Consider the following 21,047-nt stretch of genomic DNA (forward strand, 5'->3'; position numbering starts at 1 on the left):
ATCGTCACTTATTCTTACAGGAAGACAGGTTAAATATGTAGAAAAATGGCAAAAATCGTTTCTCTGTGGAAAAATCTGACCCTGTTTGGATTAGCAGCTATGAAAACGCACTTGGAAATAGGAATACTAAAAACTTTCATTAAATACAATATTAGGTACTGTGATGAGTAAACCTCTGAAAACCAGTCTATTAAGGCCAAGATCATGTTATAGAATAACCTCTAAAGATGGACCAACAGGTTCAGTGCTGACTTTCTAAACAGCTTTCTCATTTTACTGTGCTAACAAAGTGGATTGTTTAGGGAGTGAACTAATTTAAGGATTTCTAATTGTTAAAGCAGTAATGTCCACCAACCAAACCCCAGAAGGTTTGTCGTTTTACCTTCTGATGTTTATATTTCCTTAATGAACTACTAAACATAAAGAGAATGAACTGCAGAAAAGGTTTAGATTGACTAACTCAGTTTAATATTGACTATTATGGTTGCTAAGTTTAGCTCCCTCTTCATTCTGCTCACCTGGATTCGGCACTTTGCCTCCACCAGCTGCAGTTTGGTCTGAGCCAGCTCCAACTCCAGCCGTCGGAGCTGCTCCTTCAGCCCGTCCTTCTCCTCGTCTTGAGGCTCGCTGGATGTCCTGTCGCTGCCGGGGGAGGAAGCCTGCAGGGAGCCCAGTGTGCTGAACAGATCCCTGCAGTTCTCACAGCTCATGACTTTATTCTGCACAAGAACACAAATGCATATCTGCTGAGTGCTGATGCAAAAAGATGTAGATGTTCTGCAAAAAGTCTTAGCATTCATGGTGTAGAAAAAAAAAAACAACTATTAGTAGTACATTGCAATCCTGCACTTGCACAGAAATACATGTATTATACAGCAACTGGAAACAAAAATATTTTTTAAATATTTATATAAAACGAGTGTTAATGTCTATTAATCCTAGTATTTCTTTAGCATAGTTGCAAAACATTTCAGTATTAAGAGTCAAATTAAAAAAGTCTGCTGCCACACCCACAAAGCCACCCACTGCCTGTTTGATGGAGACTAAAAGCTTGTGTGGGATTATTTCTGTAACCAAGCTCTGTGTCGGTGAGGTGGTGCACAAAACTCTCCTCACCATCTGACGAAACTTATTGTGGCTTTTATTTGAAATTTTAATTCCCTTATAGCTTTGATCTGCAGCTGGCTGCCGGTAGCCGTGGATAATCTCACCCTGACGATGTCGAGCTCCTCTTTAGTTGCCGCCTGCTGTTTTTCCAGCCTGGTGCTCAGCTGGGAGCAGATCTGAAATGAGGCGTGGAAGCCTAGTTACAAAAGAGATGATGAAAACTGCAACACACAAGGCATTATTCCTAATCTAAACTTGGAATATCTAGAAAAAAAACAGGCCTTATGTTCATCTGGTTGCATCCTACGACATATGAGAATCACAGCAAACCACTGTCGTTCCAGAACACATCATTTAACAAAGAAATAACAAAAAAACAAAAACATTTCACATCATTCACTGAATTTACCCATCTGCTTTGCCATAAAAGTTATTTCTGCTATATTAAGCTAAATCTATAGAGAAAATTACACAAATAAAACAAAATAAAAAGATGAACTATGATTGAGTTTGATATGTAATGCAATTGTCTGAGAGGAATGAGGATAAAGTGTGGTTTCTATTCTCCACCATCTGTGTCGCTAGTTCTTATTGCGTTAAACAAGAGGTTCCGGGTTTTTTTAAGGATGGCACACTTTCCAATCATTTTTTTTCTTAAATTTTAGACCATAACCTTTTTGTCAAAAGTGACAGATGCATGTTTCAGGCCCCACATGACATCCCAGAAAATCAGTCTGTGAAACATTAGCTGTTGAGGAAAGGTTTTGCTCATAACATGATGAGCTCATACATAATCATTTTTCACAGATAAAAGCCTAAAAACAGCAACTTCAGGCAGCAGTTATGGAAAGCCAGGGTGGCTTTTAGTTTTGCTGTTTTTAAATGTGTAAATTTAGTTTGTCTCATAATAAACAGATTATTATAAATATTGAATTAACAGTTTTCCCTCAGACACATAACTTATATCATACAATATATATTCAAAAAATGAGGCAATTTTGTTTTTAACTTGTGTATTTATATTGTTTAACTCAGATTTATGTGTAAAGAATATGCTGTCACCTGTTTGTACTCAGCTATGATGGCTGTGGTTTTCTTGATTTCCATCTCTGCCTTCTCCAGTTCCCTCCTGAACACCTCCTTCAGCTATAAGAGACACCAGAGGACTGAAAAGAAATGCACTGAACAAAAGGATTACAGTTCTCACAAAACAACAGACCGCTTCATTCTTACTGATGTGTTTACACAGACTTACTTTTTGGGTCAAATCAATGAATTCACTAGTGGATATAAAGGTAACTTAGCTACACATTCAAATATTAATCTTTACCTTCCTAAACAGTTTAAAACACGTTTAGATGAAGAATCATATCTAGTTACTCTGTAGTGAAGCTGGAAGTAGAAAACAACCCAATAATGAAGAAGGCAAACTTCACAGTTAATATAACTGAAAATGTAGCAGAGAGAATTTAACTGATACACATCTTAGCAAAGTTATTATGAGAATAATTATCTGATAAAATCAAAATGAAAATCTATTCAGTGAGTAACCTCACCAAAAACATTAGGACGCTGTAGGACATCAGGGAGGACATAAAGTTAACTACTTTATTATTATAATTTCCAAAATCAGTTACAAATTGTAGCATATTTTACTTTTTTTTTTATTACAAACACATTCAAATTATAACAATCACTTAGGAGAGACTAATTTGAGCCGAACTGGTATCTAAATGGCTGGTAACAGCTTGAAAACATGTGGATCTCAATTTTCTGGCTGATTAAATGTGGACTTTTAAAGTAAAATGGTTCTGGTGTGACAATGTGACTTTCAGTAATCATCCTTCACCTAATCGGTTTTCTCTGCACATTGACAGCAGCTGAATAAAGACATTAAAGAACAATTGTTTCTTTCTGAAAACTCTCCTCCAAAAGAAGTAAGGACATTCAAACAGAGAAGCCATTCAGCCACCTCTACATCGTTACACTGATAATGCATGAGAACACAGCCTTTGTTTGCTGCTAACTGAGGTACTGGATGGTAAACTGAGGACTAATGTTACCTGGGCTGTCTCCTCCTCCTGCCGTCTCTTCTCCTCCTCCGTCTCCACCAGACGCTGTTTGGTGCTCAGCAGCTCTTTGTTCAAAACATCAGCCTTGTCTTCAGCCTGTGTGAAGGTTCCAGAAACAACACACACTTTTATCTATCTAGGCTGCAATATGACACCTTTGGGAAAACTAACCTCCTAAAGATGGATCACAACAACAGAAGAGTTTACCTCATCAGTGCCAGGTTGAATAAAATAATTGAGCATGTAACTTTTCTGACATATTTTACTTAGGACTTTTAATAGATTACAACATGACATGCACCGATCAGGACATTGGTTCTACTTGAACCCCAGTTGGGCTCGGTAGATGGCCGCTCACACTGAGCCTGGTTCTGCTGGAGGTTTCTTCCTGCTAAAACAGAGTTTTTCTTCTCCACTGTTGCTATAAGCATGCTTAGTGTGAGGGATTTCCTTCAAGTCAATGAGTCGATACAATCAACTGGTTTTCCTTAGATAGAAAACTTTGAATCAATTTGACTGGATGATCTGGTAAACTGTAAAGTGACTTGAGATGACATGTGTTGTGAATTGGCGCTATAGAAATAAACTTAATCGAATTGAATTGGGAGCCGATCGCCGAAATCTGTATATGCCGATCCAGATATTGCCGATCACAAATCCCAGCATTGAATCCATACATTCTTCAATACTGTTGTCTCATGTACATTGGCACTGTATTGAATATAAAAACTGAGAGATGAGAAAGTATCATGAATTGACCCCTCTTTTAGTGAAGGAGGCAGCCGAGACAATCTTTTTTGGATCAAAAAGGACGGTAAAGAAAATTATGTTGACAAATAATGAGGTGTGCAGTGCTCTGTAGAGGTTTTAGATTACTTAAAAAAAAAAAAAGTAGCCCTAGAAGGACTGTTTCGTGGTCCTACCTCCCAGCGCCGACACCAGACAGCTGCCATTTTCTGTCCTACACCTCCAGCGCTCTGTCAACTAAGTGGACTTATCTAATCTACTGCCATCTGATCGGCCTCCTTCGTTCTATTTTTAGAAAACCAATCAATAAGGGCGCCATCAGCAGATTATAATCGGTTACCTTTTTATCGATTAATCTCTAAAACGTTCAACTAAATTAACCATGAAATCCGTAAAAGTTTTTAACACAAAAAATAAAATCACTATACACAGAATAAAAACACAGAACTGAAACTTGTCTGTTTAGATAATTTAGGATGGATAAAAAAAGATGTTTAGCAAATACAAATCGATAGTTCAGTTTGAAAAACTTTCCCTAGATTTATGTATTTACATCCGAAGATGATTGGTCTCCTTTCTCAAGCTTATTCTAATAGTTTGCATAGATTTTGGTTCGTGCTTCCTCACCGATGTGTTGTGATTAGAACTGCAGCAAACGATAATTTTTCAAATTGATTAACCTGTCTATTATTTTTTCGATTAACTGATAAATGATCAGAGGCTCCTTAAAGAAGATTTTTTATGAAATTTAACCAGATGAAAATAAAACTTTTTAATTCGAGGAGTTCTGGAAAGAGCATATTGACAGAAGAAAACATTTTTTTAAAATTAAATGCATTACATTTGTTTTTACAATTTTCATCTAATTACTGCCCTAACTGGGTCGCTCTGTCAGCTAAAGGCACGTTTTAGATTCTCTATACTCCAGTTAACGATTAATCAATAACTACATTAGTTAACAATTATTTCAATAATCGATTAATCATGATCAATCTGTTTAATTGTTTGGATGCCCCCTTCTGGCAACTGGAACTTTTACCAAATAAAAATATCAGATTTATGGCGGTTCACTAAGTTCTTACCGTTATTCTAATATTTATTTATTTATATTTTTCACAATGTTGGGTAACTAAGCAGGTTGATGCCTTGAGATACATCTACAGCTAAACCTCTGAGCTGTTCTGAATTGATTTAAAAGGCATATAATGTATACTGTCTTTCATATATCCTTTTATATTCACTTTATTCTGTCATTAAACAAACTGATTTGTTTTTTATAATACTGATTAACGTATAACAGGTAATGTTTATATGGACAAATGTTAATTAAACTTAATGTAAACATATTGAGGATTCTACCTGATCCAGATCATTCCGGAGGGCGATCTTACTGGTGACCAGCTCATGTGCCAGATCGTCATTCTCCTGCTCCAACCTCATGCTGGCTTCTTGTAGTCGGCGGTTCTCCCTCTAAAGACACAAAACACAAACATTTAGGATCCATCTGTCTATGAATAGAAATCTGATAAAAGCCTGACATCTGCTGTAAAATAAAACAACATGCAGAGAACTCAAACATGTAAAACTTAACCATCCCCAAAGTCCTGTTAGGAACTGTTGCCACATAGCAGAGGCATGTTAGAAGGATCTGATACAGACATTAAATGGAAAGCAAGTTACAGGTGTAAACTCTAACTTTAGAGTCAGACTCTTGAAAAAGGGTCTGAGTCAGTATACAGCAGCACACACACTACACAAGGTTACCTTAAAATGTCAGACACCTGGTGCAAATCTTTATGGGTCAAGGTTTGTTTATTTTACTGTCTCTACCAGATTGCTTATATTAAGCTGCATACAACTTAATTGTTTCTGCGGAACAACTTGATCTCCAAAGGCTGATGCTGCCACTGCCATGTTTCACCACAGAGATGGTATAATCCGAGTGATGTGAAGGGATAACGGTTCACTTACACAGCATTTTGATTCAACCTGTACTGTGTTCTCTTTATGATTTGTGACAAACTGCAAATGTGTCTAAACTAAATCGGCCTGTACTGTATTACTGTATAACTAGGAGGAAATTGCTCTTGAAAGCATAAAACAAACGAATTAAGTATTTACTTATAGATATTAGCAATTAGCAACTTTCCACCATATTTAATGTGGTATTCAGAGTAACATGCGATCTATATTTTCAACAGAAGTTACGATTTCCTTTCATCTGATCAGAGCACCTCTTCCCTTCGACATAGTTGCCTTTTTTATGTGACATTAAACTCTTCTTCATGTATGCAACCACAATTATCCAACACAAGCCTCCACTGCTGCTTTCACTAAGTACCCACAGTATATCCTTGTCCCCTTTATGGTCATTGTGTGAAGTCCCATGACTGCCACTCCAGCGGTAAACACTCTCACATGATGGGCATAAAACTGTTTTCAGGGGCTGGTCATTTGACCCTGATTTTTCTGTCACTTTTTAAGTAATTACATTTTCTAAACCTTGACTAATACCAAAACTTTCATAGATTTAAACACATGCATGACTGACAGACAGTAGGGATCAAATCTAAATTGTTTACTCAGCTCTTATCCTCGTAGACCCGCATATTGTTTTCTTAAAGGAGATTATCAACCAACACTAAAATTTGTAATGTTTGTTACAGATAAAATCATCATATTAATGTCTTTATAAAACCTTGTTTTTTAGCATATATGTAATAAAACAGAAGAACAAAAGCCAGAAAACAAACAAGAAAATGTAAGCTTACTTCATTAGAAAGTCTTTAGAGCAGAGGAAGCTTACCGAGCGCCAGTCCACAGCGACAGCGTCCACACATGGACCGACTGGAAGCGCTGACTAAACTTCAACACATGATTCTCATAGCCTCACTTTCCTGTCACACACCTCTCAGCAAAACTTTCTCTCTCAGTAGTCTCTTTGCATCTATTCATGGTTCTATTTTTTTGTTTATGGTTCTATTTTTTGCTGTTTTGAATATGAAACGCATGCATGAGAAAGGAGGAATGTGGCACCTAATCTGTAAAAAGACTTGGCATTCAGGAAGCTAATCAACGAAGAAGATCAAATTTATCATCTGTGCAACTATACCACCAAGTTAAGAACTTGAAACAAAACAAAAAAAGGTTTAAAAGGTAAAGTCTCTACCTTTGCCAATAAAACAGGAGCGTTCTTGTTTTTTCTCTGCTTTCTCTTTGGAGTAAAAATGTTTCCACTGTGGGTCAGGCAGCTAAGCCAAGCCTAACATCTTATCTATAAATAAGAGTCTTCCTTCCTTCCTCTGCTCCACAATTGGGCATTTAGCCTGCAGCATATCACTCTGGGAGAAAATGGCCGGAATCAAATCTGAATGATGGTCTATACTGTTTAAATTACCTTTATGTGGTGTCTCTTAATTGATAACCTGTTACAGTAAAATATGTTTAGAACATGTGTCAGAGCCTCAGTCATTCAAACTGTAAAGACAATGATTTCTTACAGGTAAGAAGTTTAGCTAAAAAATATATTTTCCTTTATTTAATCTTGGGCTGCAACTACCCATTATTAATTTAATCAATAATTAATCAACTATTAATTGGAAAGCAAAAGGAGCGTATGAGCTGACAACGACATGTAACTGAAATGCAATTTAGTTTACATTTAATTCATAGCCTCCTTGGAGAGCTGGCTATCCTGCTTTGTTCTTCTTTATATACTGCTGTATAGCGATAGTGGAGAGGAAAACTCCCTTTTAACAGAAAGAAACCTGAAGCAGAGCGAGGATCAGTATGAGCGGCAATCTGCTGAGGCTGACTGGGGGTTTGAGAAGACAGACTCAGAAAATGAGTAAGAAATCCTTATAAGTACACAAAAATTCCCGACATGTTTTCAATCTCCTGATTCTGGATACAAAGGTACAGGCTGTTTAAAATACTGGAGAAAATACTGAAATCACTTTGATCATTTGAGACAACATGTAGGAACCCAGGTCAATTATTACTACTACCTTATTGAGAAGTTAATTCAGATATGACTCAAACCCCACATCCATGTCATCATGAACACAAAGGTTGCTGCTAAACATATTTGACTCAAGGCAAAATAATCTAAAACCTGTTTTTATAAATGTAAGCATCATTAATCACAAATATAGTGCTGTTTGATGAGGCACACTGGATCTGGAAAAAATGCTTCACATCCAGTATAGCATTGCATTGCTCTGCTTCTAATTTTAGAAAGTTCAGTTATCAAATATAAAAAAACAGCTAAATTTAGCAGCCTTAAATGAGACATAAACACCTTCTCTGTCATAATTCATAATTATTTACCCACCAAACGTTCATACATTCTTATTGTACATTAAAAAACAATGTGGTAAACAGAACAAGTGGAGTGTTTGTCATACCTGGTATCGATCGATGGGGTCTTCTTGCTGGAGCTGGCTCTCTCTCAGTGACTGATACTCCTTCTCAAACTTTTTCAGCTTTTTGGTTGGAACCTGAAAAAGCATAACATGTCAGCAGTCTGAAAGATAAGATTAAACATCTGTTTATTGGTATTCAAACTTCCTAGAGCCCCCTGCAAATGATGCAGAGCTGGTCCTGGGCTCTAAAACTACACTGCTTCCTCCTATGGAATGCTCAATATGACTCCATCTATCTGCAGCTTAATGGTATCGCTTATTACTGGTGTCCACCACCAGGTTCAGAGGTCGCCATTGCAATAGGCAGTGCAGACCTTATGGTTACAGCCAAGGTCAGACATAATAGAGGCAGTGATTATCCAGGCAGACTCTATGCCACCAGCCTCCCCCTGAATCTGAAAAACACTCTTCAGAAGGTGGGAGTTCAATCATTTTAAACAGAGGGATCAGCCAGACGTTCCCAGCAGACCTTCATTAGCTGCAAAGTCTATTCTTTCTCCGTTCATCACGGTTCCAATTCTCCACTACGGGTTGATCAGCAGATAGCTTCGACCCTCAGTTCATCTCAGCATCCTCAGCCAGAAACATAACAGCAAATCCTCTGACTTTACTTTGACAATTATAAGGCTGCTGTTAGAAAAAGGATTTTTGATGGCTATTTAAAGTTCTCTCTCAACCATAAATAAAACCATCTGATACATTAGCATTTAAAACAAGAACAAACACTACATTATTTAAATTCTAAAACAAATGTTTTTGTTTTTCAAAATTGGTTGTATTCTGGTGTACGCTGCAAAAATCTCAAATCTAAAATAAGTAATTTTTTCTTAAAAGAAGTGCATTTCTTTTTGAATTTAGGATGTAATTGAGACACTTTGCCAATGGAACATGATGATTTACACCTAAAATAAGTCTTATTTCAAGTGCATATTATCTAATTATCTTATTTTAAGAGTAAAAATACTCATTCCATTGGCAAATCATCTTATTTGCATACTCAAATTAGGGTACATACACTTCATTAAACACATTTTTACTTATTTCTAGATCGTTTTTGCAGTGTAAAACTACTCTAGAGAGAGAAACCAGTCCTTACGATCATTTGCACAGTGTTTACCAAGACAAAAAAAAATCCTCAAATTAAGAATACTAAAATAAAATCCAAACAAAGAAATACATTATTAATGTTCTGTCTCTTTTAAAATCTTGACTTACTGGTGTCAAAATGTATTCAGTGTAGATCATGCATTGAAATAAGGTTCTGCTCCAAGTGTGACTCATATTTCATTACAGGTAGAAGGAAAGTTACCCCATGGGAGGAAACCGTGTTGCCACTGTGGAGGTTTGGGACTGCATTATCAAACCCCGTCACATGACCTCTCATTGGGATCTGTTTGTGTGTATTTGTTCATGCATATCAGCCTCTCACAAACTGAAATTGTGTTGTTTATGTGCTGTTTATATGTTCACCAGTAAAGTCAATCAAAGTTGTTTGCTTAAAAAAAAAAAGCATGCACAAACATTTTAAAAGTAAGATAAACCACTGCCTTTAATCAAACAAATTTATGGTCCTTTATCAACTTTAAGTCCATGTTTCTAACAATGAAATACTTAAACAAATAACTGATACACTTTTACAGATTCAACCATTGACCAACATCAGCTTGACCCAAAAAGCTATTTATTAACAACTTAGCCTCCAGAACAAGGCATGTCTTTGATAAGTTAATTTAGTCATTCAACCTTTATCTAACTGGGAAAGCACCACTGAGCTTAAAGGAGAAGTTCACTTTTTAACACTTTAAGCCCATTTTCTGTAGTGTCCAGGATGAAATCGAATGATCGACACCAAAATTTTGACAATTGGTCCTGTCTCTGCTTTTTGGCTCATTTAGAATCCACCCCTGGCTGCTTCAGAATGGCTTCCCTAGTGCATGTCCGATAATGTCCTTAAAACAACCTTAAACGTTCTTTTTTTTAAATATGCCACTCACCGGGTCGTCAGCGCTGTTCATTGACGTTCCAAAAAAAGTTTCGTAAAGAAAAAACGTTCCTGTAGTGTTTTATTTAGCATTTTGTAAATCCCATTGAGTTCTGTTGGAATAGTCAATATTCCCCTGCCACCGGAAACGGAAATGGGGCCTGTTTACACAGTTGCAGTCTTTTCGCTTCACTCTGTGTACTCCGACGTCGAGAATCAAGAATCCACCTTTCGTATTCCATTTTCAGAGTTTTTTTTAAGTGCTTAACAGAGACGTTAGCACCTCGACGTCGGAGTACACAGAGTGAAGCAAAACGGAGGCAAATATTCCACAATTACAATTGGATTCAAAATTAAAATGTCAAACAAATTAAGAAAAACATAATAAAAAAAAACACTATATCCAGTGCACTCAGTCTTAAAAGTCCTCAGTAAAATGCAATCCTCTATTAACAGTTTCTAATGATACACATTCTTAACATGCTAAAATCTAAAATAAAACACCAGATACGTTGTGTATTTTTATCTTCTCACTGTGTTGTTAATGAACTTGAAAGAGATACATTTAGTATCAATGGATCAAAGCTTTACAAAAACTGGGGAACTGAAAATTAGCACCATGTTCTGAGCGTGATCTCAACAAGCTACCAATAAATGGAGAGAAAATATTATTCTAAATCAGCGTCTTAAGTGATAAATAAATGCTGTTTCCCCTCTGGCTTATTGTAAATAAGCAGACAGTTAAAATATTTGTATGTTTCCGCTGCAAAGCACATAAATATTTAGATAATTATGAAATTTGTCTGACTTAATCATAGGCTGGAAACAGTAACAGCACTGTTATACTTTAGCATCTCTTAGCATAATCTTAGCAGGATTACAATGGAACATTTGCAAGGCTAAATCTAGTTGTTATAGCTGAGATTTCGAAATAAAAGCAAAGTATTTTTTTCCAGTGAAAAAAACTCTAGATATTTTATTTTTCTGCAATATCTATTGGAGCTCCAAAACAGCATATTTACATTTGTTTTGTACTAATTTACTTTAACCGTTTTCCCCAATTAAAATTGTTTTCCCCATTCTTCTACATTGTTATTATCTGAGATTAGCATAAATAGTTAAAACTTATTGAGATTTTAAACTTGTAGACCATTTTCTTAATACTTTTTGTGCCCTTTTTTAGTTGTTGAAGGCTGAGGATGTTAACTGTTTGGAAATAGATTGAAAGCTTTGCAGTTTTTAAACGGAAATGCAAACTATCTTTATTGATATAAAGCTGAAGGAAGAAGCAGTGACCTTTTACTTATTAACGAGGCTAAACTAGAACAGTCAATAAGTTTGCTCTCACAGGCCTGTTATTTCACCAAATAGTTTAATGACCCGAATCAAAACCAGTGGTGTACCGTATGTTATCACCAAAACTGATTAATCAGTCACACAAATTCTCCTTAGATACCAGAACCAAGATCCTTTCTGAAGAGAAAGAGCAATTCAGTCTCTGCTGGCCGAATACTTATCAGTTCTTCTCTATTACTGAAATGAATTGAACAAAAAGTTTCCCTGAAGGTACTGCCACTGCAAAAGAACAAAAGGTCTGATTAGAGAAATGTTTTGAACACCAACATTAACACACACACATAACCTCCATGACCAGTTTCACTTATTGTGTTTTGCCCTCATGATCTCTTCTGTCTCCCTGCTGAAGTTTGCAAACCTTTTAGAGATGTACAGACTTAGACACTGATAAATGTTCTTCCAAAGATAATTTTATACTCAACCATATTTCACTGTGGAGAAACAAATAACTTTTTTCCTTTTTTTTACTTCATTGCCATTGTTTAGTATTTTAACGTGACCTTAAAATAATTCCTGCCATGATCTTATTGGAGTACAGCTGTTTTAGGTTGTTACATAATGAGTTATTATAGTTTTGCTTTAAATAATATAATTAATAAAATACATTTTTTTTATTTAAACTATGAAGTTTGCATTTCACAAGAAATATTACTAATGGATCTCTTTGATGATGTATGGATGCTATGGTTTCTTAATCAGCACCCAGTTTCCTTTCAGAAGCACAACATGACAAAGCTAAATAAAACAGGCCCAACCTCCTTCTGGCTCATTTAAGTAGCTGAAAACTTTGGCTTTACCTCCATTGACGACCAAATGATCAAAATGAATGTTTCAAAATAAAGGTTCCAAACCTTGAGCACAAATGTTATCATAAAGTTAATCAGGTATAAAATCCTTTTATCTATAGATTTTATGTCTTCTTTTATCCTGCCATATTTTAATGTTAGTACACTGTGTTAAATTAATAGTCGCTCTAAACAAATAATTCTGCTGCATCTGTAGCGGCTACATTAGCCTAGGGCTACTTTTAGAGCTCAACAACATGATACAATAAACTACTGCTGACATTTGACTGGCATGAGAGACACCTTCCGCTGGATGTTTTGGCCACCATGTTTATGCATCATTACATGCAGCTGGGGGCGACAGTGGCGTTGGATGTAGGAGTTTGCCCTGAAATCGAAGGGTTGACGGTTCAAGCCCTGACTCCGACTTTCAGTGTCGTTGTGTCCTTGGGCAAGACACTTTACCTGCACTGTCTGCTGATGGTGGTCAGAGGGCCCGGTGGCGCCAGTGTACGGCAGCCTTGCTTCTGTCAGTGAGCCCCAGGGCAGCTGTGGCTACAATGTAGCTCACCACTATCAGTGTGTGAGTGTGTGCGTGAATGGGTGAATGAATGTAGTGTAAAGCGCTTTGGTCAAGTCTCCTAACTAGAATAAAGGCGCTATATAAGTACATGCCATTTACCATTTACCATCTGTAATGAAGTTAACCTCTAACAAGTAAATAACTCATTAAGCAAATATAACTACACATATATACTGCGTGGCTCTTTAATCTGAAGCTTTTCATCTCAAATGGTAATTTATCACAGGGATTAATTTAGGCAAGCTGGGATTCCCACAGGTAGCTTTTAAATATTGAGTAAGGCCAGTTTGTTAGGTTTCCATGCTAATACACTTAGGAACATTTCTCCTGGTCCCTTCCTCCAAGCTGGCTAAATTAGAGGAAAAATCTTCATTTAATAAATTTAATCATGAAACTTTACCTCCACTACCTTAGTGTAGGGTGGATATTGTGTAATTAATTCATGTCTGAGTTCAGCATTCTCAGATTCATCTTTCTGATTCCAGCTCTATTCTCGGCTGCCTTGCACTCGCTTTTTTTGCTCATCTGCTACATGCATTTCTCAAATTCAGACACACAAATTAATACAGCAATCATGAAACAGAAGCTTACACATAAACATGACAAATTTGTAAAAAAAAAAAAGATACATGATGTTTTATACTACGCTATAATGAATACTCAGCAAAATAGTCAATCTAAACTGGTCTTTGGTTCTCTGCAGTAAGGAGTTAAAACCTCTGATAAAGAGAGACAATTTATGTCAGGTGAAAGTAAATATTACAATATGAATTATAAATTAACATGCCCCTGTTATCTTATAAATCTAAGATTTCTGTTAATTTGAGGTTCTTCGTAAAGAACTAGACTTTGAATGTTTTAGACCATAAAACCAAAAAAACACGCTTTAATCCATAGAAAAGGAATCAGATTTTACCACTGTATAGCTCTATGGCCCTTCCTGTAATTTTTTAATTCATATTTACTCAGAAATACACTCAAACGCTGCTAAGATCCTCCCTCTAAATAATGCATTACGCAAATTTCTAGCATACAGGACTCCATAAAATATGGAGGTTATTTTATTTCATTTTCATCCCAGCATTTTTGTCCGCAACACATTTTTTTCAATAAGTCCCAAAATAACACACCTATAGAATAGCATGTAAGTACAGCGAAAAACATAATCCTTAATTTTTGCTTTCCCAGCTTGTGTCTTTGTCAGTTTGCTTTAATTTCTTCAGCGTCTCACATGACATCTTTCCACACAAACACATGTCTAGTTTCAGATGGAAAAAAATGCATCCTTGAATTTCCAGAACATTTAGTGTGATAATGAGAGGCTTCTGTAAGGACAGGAGATCAGTGCTGATAGAGGACATGCAATTAAAAGATGATACCACAGGAAATGCTACCAGGCCCACTTTTAGCTCCCTGACCTGAATCCCTGAAGATAAAATGGAACTTTGGTCCCAAAACTCCTGGTTCAAATTGCAAATGAGGTTCTAGACTAAGCAAAACAGATTTGAACTACGCTGTCGGGGAAAGCTCCTATGTGACAGAGAAGCCCCAAAGTTTGAATATTAAAATGAGGACGATGCCACCTGGACATTTGAAGAAAACTAGGCCGTAGAATTAAATTACCCATGTGAGGGAAGCTCAAACCCATGCACACAATTACTCAATTTACCCAAAACGTCAGAAACAGTTCCAGAGGTAACTCTGAAAACACCCACACATTCATTCAAGGGTATGCATCATCTACCGCGTGGAAAAAAAAAAACGACTTTCACAATAAATTCATTTTCTATTTATTTTTAGAACCAACTCTATATCAGTTTTCTGAATAAGTAAAGATACAGATGAAAAAGAAAGAGGCAGCTTTGAAAGACGTCAGAAGTAAATCAGACAAGTCGGTATGCAGGAAAAAACAAAACAGACCTACCACAGGTCTGAGAGATCGCAATGGTTTAGAATGAGCAACCAAACAAGCCAAGGTGTCCTCCTCGCTCGGACGATCCACCACATGAGCGTCGTAAGCCACCATGATGGACACCTCCTGCATCATCTTGGTTCCTGTTTGCTCCGAACAGCGAGGAGGAGGGGTGGATGAAGAAGAAGGAGGGAACGAAGTGGGGAAGTAAAGCTGAGCAGCTGAGCGGTTTTGTTTCTCTATGAAAGTGCAGAAGGCGACTGACTGGCTGCCTTCAGGAGTCCCAGAGAGGGAGGCCACGCCCATCGAGGAGGAGGAGAGCTGAGGCAAGGGAGAGGGCAGCACAACACACCTGTTTGTTTCTCCCTCTCCTTCTCTGTAAGACTAGAAGTGTGTGACAAAGGAGGATGAGTTTGCCATTTCTTCCTCTCCACCGAGCACTTCCCTCTTTCTGCTCACTCTCTGTTGGTTGCACTCCTCCCTCATTCAAACACTCTTATGGGGCTGCAGCTTTTTTTCTGTTTCCTGCTGCTAGTAAAAATAAAGATAACGGCCTGTTTACACGGTTACACTCTGTGCAAGTGTGTATGAGGTTGCGAATGATAGGAAGGAAGTAGTCACATCAACCACAGTGACTTCAGTTGCATTCCCACAGTAAGAGATGAGAGCAAATTCAACGGCGTCAGAGCTTTTGCATAATCCCTGAGGAAAAAAGGAAAGCTAAAAATATTGTATTTCAAGATTTCTGAAACCAGCCCCTCAATCTGCTATTAAAAATATACAAAAGGTCTAAAAAGCCTTCAAAACCATCATCATCAGATCATTTTAGAGTGTTGTTTAACTCTTAATATGATTCCCAACCTTTACAACTAAATGTAAAAACAGACTGAAATCTCTCAAAAGAAAAATAAAAGACAACATCATGTGGTTGGGCAGCTGGACTATTCTCATTTAGACTTAAAACACATCAAAACTGATATCCAACCAGCCTCAGCAAACACCTTTCTGTTATTTTAAGGTTATATGGTTAATCTCCACACAGGTTCTGCTTTTCTATTTGGGTTTTGACATTTTTCTGTTCCACCTTTTAAAAAAATCGCATGGTCTACAAAGATCTTCAAAAGTGTTGGAGCAATTATGCTGTTGATAAGCATCTGTTTAAATAAAAGGGCAAAAAAGAGCCAGTCAGCAACATTAAATGAATTGTGTAATTAATCTGTCATGCTTAGTGAGTGTGGAGTGGGAGCCAGGGTTAAACTGGAGCTTCAGAAGAGCATAATAAAATGTTGACAAATTAAAAATAAGAATTTAAGACCTAAGGAAACATGACCAGGAGCACAGTCAGTCACTGGCACAACAGGGAGTGTAACAGGAAGATCAATGAAGTACAACCGCTTATAAACCGAGGAAAGTGTACAACAAAAACATTTATTGCTATTATGTTAATCAGAGGATGAGATAGAGCAGCTGCCAAAAGCTTGGAGCCGTGAGACTGAAGAGGGAAGACTAATTAGCAAAGAGGAGATGAAGAGAGATGGACAGAAAAACCAAATCCTGGGAACGATAAACAATAACCCAATGATGAGTAGAATATATATTTTGGAAATTGAAGGCAGGAGTGAATTAAAAAACTGACCAATAAAGAAAGAAACAATGAGAAGAGAATCTAAAACATAATGAATAAATTGAATACTTAAAGGTATTGTGGAGAATTTTAGCATTTTTTTTAAAGGATCCGCCCTCTCCAGTTAAAAAAAACGTGTGTGCGAGAGCATGATTGAGTCCTCGTGCACGCTCTGTTTAAAGGTTGCTTTTCTCATAGCTCATACAAACTTACTGTGTCTGAGCATCCGCCCTAACCCCTAAATGCCTCAATCACTATATAGAGCAGGGACTATATAGTGGACTTTATAGCGAACTCAGTTAATTTACCGTTTGGTCAGATGATCACTGTTTTTTCCTTTGTTGGTCACAAAACTCCGCTTCTACTGCGCAGTGCCTGCGCCATCTTTGTTATTAGTCGCCACTGCCGCTACTCGACAGTGGCCAGCAGTGACAGCGAATCCCATAATGCTTTGTAAGGAGACCTCTGTGCGCAAAGCATTCTGGGATATATCTGCCTCTTTTAGACACTTTTTCTTTTACGACCTTCGGCCATTTTCAAAGAACCGCGGTGAGAAAGGCGAGCTTCAATGACTGTATGAAACCGAAGCTCCCTACAGATATACTCCTGAAAGTAGGCATGCGCAGAAAAATATAGCTAACAGGTCGAGCATGTAGGACAACCTTACGTAAACATATCACCAGAATGATGGACAATAAGGAGGACCACTTATTTAGATGATCCACCCGGAAATAAAAGATCGTCCTCTATACCCTTAAGGATAATAAAAGCAAGTGATAACCGTCTTCCATAGTCATATTCAATCAGGCCAAAATATCATTCATACAGCTTGCATATTTAAATTTAAAACCATTTTCCATCAGCAATACAGTCCATTTTATTCTGTTCAAAAAGTATATATTTGAAAATGGCAACATTCAAAGACTTTTTACTTACATCCTTTAAAAATCACAAGGAAAACAAACCTTTGTTGGAATTATAGCAACCAAATCTTCCTTACAGTATAAGTGGTAATCAGTGTCTTGCATGTTTCCACCATTTCTATAAATATTTTTTTTCAATGGGCTATTTGTCTTTTTTTAGTTTAAAGGCCCCTTTAGCATCACTCTGATCTATAGCTCTCTCCAAAGATTCCTTCTTCCATCTCCAAAATATAATTAAAGTGGGCGTGCTGTCACACAGAAGGGAATGGAGAGTTGCAGCTAGCACCTAGAACTATGCTTTATAGTAGAAGTAAGAACTTTTTAATGCAAATGTTACATTAAACTCCTACAATACTGGATTCTGGGTAAGCAGGCTTTGAAGGTCATGAAAAAACTGAAACCCTTTTGTAAAACATCAACATGCGTGTGCTTAGTGCAAAGGAAAATTGCAATTAAATCTCAATCGCAATATTGGTAAAAAAAATAAATAAATAAAAATCGGCCACATACCGCTTTCTTTTATTTCACCTCAGTTTGAAGTTTAGCTCCTAGACTGGAGGAATTTGGCCTCAATCTGATTAATCAGTCAACCCCTAATCAGCTAATAAATACTGATAAATAAATAAATACATTTTTCTTCTTCTTTTTAAAGTCATCACTCCTGTTGAGGCTGTATGGCATTTTTTCAAAAAGGCTGAAAAATTCAAATACCCCCTTAAATCCACAGAAAGCTTAATCCACTTCTCTCCCTGTTGTGTTCATCAAGCCGAAGTGCTGAGAAATTCTTTCGCTGTTTTAAGCAGCTTATAGAGTTCAGCGGATCCGATTTAAATGCTGACAGATGAAAATATGTGAAAGAAGGGGAGGGTGCAGAAAATCCTAACTTGTACAAAAGGCACACCATCTTGTACAAGCTGAGGTGCATTTAAAAAGGATGATCCACAAGAATCACATTCCCCCGGGAGATTAAAGAACTGTGCATGGTACTTCCCTTAATGTAGAATTTAATGTTTTATGAGATTAAATGTCATGATTTATTTACCTTGTGAATCACTATATAATTAAACAGGACTAAATTAAATAGGACAATAAAAATATTTACCTTGGAAAGCAAAGAAAGACAAGGCAGCATTATTATGCCATATTTATTTGGATGCCATGGTTCCTCTACAATGTCGATGACATAATGATGAAACAGAAATGAAGAAGATGGAGGGGAAGAAAAGGAATGGAAGAAGGTAGGGACAAGGAAGGAAGGAAGTGAAACAGGTCACAAGGAAGGAAAGAAAGGAGGACGGAGTCGAGGAAGGTACTGCAGGACCCCAAGGTTTGGCAAGAAAATAAGAAAGGAAAGCAGAAATGACATAAGGGAGAAGAAAGTTAGGAAAGAACGCAAGCTGCAACCAAATACACAAGGAAGGAATGACAGATAATAGAAGGACCTATCATAAGAATGAAGGAAGGAAGAAGCAAAGAAAGGATTGACATACTGGGAACTGGAAAGAAGGAAGGAAGGAGGGAATTATAAAACGAAGGAAGCAAATAAAGGATAACAGAATCTTTCTCTGCTTGCTAAAATAATGATTTTGTTTAAACATGAAAAAAATCGTGTATGTGCTGACTGACATTTAAACTATTATGCACGGGAATTTTTCATAGAAAGGATTTTATTAACCTTTTTGAGAAATGTATGACATACTGAGAGCTGATGTGACGTGTTTTGACCTACAGGGGTTCTGAAGTTCAATGGATAAGACAGTTGTGAGAAAAGAGTGAGGAGTAGAACATGAAATGCATGACAGCCATCTTTTTATCTTCATCTCTTCATGATGAAGATAAAATGATGTTTCACTTCATGCTCATCCACAGGGAGGATTCTATTTTAAAGCCTGAAAGTGGTCTAAAAATATAACAGATGAAGGAAATGGATTCAATGGGGAAGCTTTTTTTAAACCAACAGACGTGTTTATGACTTGTATTTTTTTATCTATTAAACTGAGAGTAGCATTTGGTTACTCATTTCTTACTAGACAGTTATCAGGAACAATGAACAGATTAAAGCCTTATTCTGTTTTAGCTCTAAGGCTGTGTCTGAACATCAGCCGTACCCCTATATAGAGTACTTTATACTTTAGGGGTTATGCCATTTTTTATGAGTGTCTGGACGTCTAGTGGATGAAAAAGTAGTGGACTAAAAATATCCCACAATACACCTTGAAAAGTAGTGATCATCCATGGTCACTAGATGAGCATATTTAATCCCACAATGCTTTGCAAGAGCATTTTGCAAAGCAGCTATTTTTGTTCAAGAAAGCTTGCCTGAAACAAGGTAAATATATCAGAATCAGACATACTTTAATAATCCAAGAAGGAAATTACTTTTGTTACACGCTCCAGATATACAAACATTACATGTATATATAACTCAACAGATCAGAAGAGTATAGCAATAGTTAAATCAGCTGTAGAAATTGCATCAATTGTATGACTTTGCATTTACTTTTGAACAAAACAAAAACAATTGCTAGAAAAGAAAGCCGTCTGTGCCTTTAAGTAAAGTTTAAAAAGGCAAACTATTCTGCATATTCATGCATACGTGAGCGTGTTTTTACTTTTGCAAACAGAGTACTGCTGCTAGATTTCACAAGTAACGCAACAGATAAGGGGTGAATCACACAGTGGACATCCTGTATGTACTTAAAACACAGAAAGAGTCACACATTAGGTGGTAAAAATACTCAGAGCTCATTACTTTTGCTAAGGGATTGTACTTTCCTGTGTTGTCTAAACTGAAGCTCAACAAGTCTTTAAAAAACTAATCAATTGTTTTTCTTATTAAAAAACATAAAAAGAACAAGATAAATACTTACAGTATGTTCATACAGTGATATATGAACACAGAATATGTGCAAGAAGCCCAGAAATAGCATGAGAAAGCATTATTAAGATTCTTTTTGGTTAACTTTGTCCTTCATCTATCCTATCACTCCACACACTGCTGACACACATACATACATATCGAGAACACGCTGTACCGCTATGGTCTCTGATGACTTCAACAAATTCCCTAAATACCAGCAGCCTCCTTTCAGGTCAGCAGTAGGATAATTATGTGAGCAGCAAGAAGAATTTTAATGTCAACAGATACTCAAACTAGGACTACAATCCACTGTAGCCATAGTTTACCTGCTATTTCCCTACTTAGCTAAATAACAGTTAAACTCTAATGTACAAGAAAGACGGTAGAGAAGCATGTCGTTTACTGTACTGTACGGTCAGGAATGAATTAAAATATTAGACTTTTTTCCATTTTCTTTTAACCACTTCAGTTAAAAACTGTTGAATCATTGAAACTCAAAGGCTTCAAATGCACATAGTGTAAATAAAAGCATGTAAACAGTCATTAAAGCTGGGACAGGTTTTATTAGACTACCTGAAGATTTCTACTTACCTTTGTAATTTTTTAGACACTTAAATAAAAGTACGGTTTTAGAGGAGAGACAAAAAGCATGCTCTTGACTCGTGTTTTAGTT

At 36.7% G+C, this 21,047-nt stretch overlaps 1 protein-coding gene across 2 annotated transcripts in view; it reads right to left on the reverse strand.

The window, feature by feature from the left end:
• The window catches only part of rabgap1l2 (RAB GTPase activating protein 1-like 2), a 32,043-nt gene extending 11,584 nt beyond the window's left edge, over nt 1-20,459 (reverse strand). The window contains exons 1-7 of one of the 2 annotated variants that reach the window (XM_038301935.1): nt 20,385-20,459; nt 8,333-8,425; nt 5,286-5,396; nt 3,171-3,275; nt 2,170-2,253; nt 1,212-1,283; nt 519-719 (exon numbers count right to left, since the gene is read on the reverse strand). In XM_038301935.1, the coding sequence (XP_038157863.1) occupies nt 519-719; nt 1,212-1,283; nt 2,170-2,253; nt 3,171-3,275; nt 5,286-5,396; nt 8,333-8,425; nt 20,385-20,444 (726 nt within the window). In that variant the 5' untranslated portion in view covers nt 20,445-20,459. Of the gene's footprint in view, nt 1-518; nt 720-1,211; nt 1,284-2,169; nt 2,254-3,170; nt 3,276-5,285; nt 5,397-8,332; nt 8,426-14,979; nt 15,227-20,384 lie in introns of those variants that run through there. The other variant, XM_038301934.1, reaches the window with a different exon arrangement.
• Between the last annotated feature and the right edge of the window lie 588 nt (nt 20,460-21,047).

The sequence above is a fragment of the Cyprinodon tularosa genome, unplaced genomic scaffold (genome assembly GCF_016077235.1).
Source record: "Cyprinodon tularosa strain WSP-4 unplaced genomic scaffold, ASM1607723v1 ctg478, whole genome shotgun sequence".
Taxonomy (NCBI): Eukaryota; Metazoa; Chordata; class Actinopteri; order Cyprinodontiformes; family Cyprinodontidae; genus Cyprinodon; species Cyprinodon tularosa.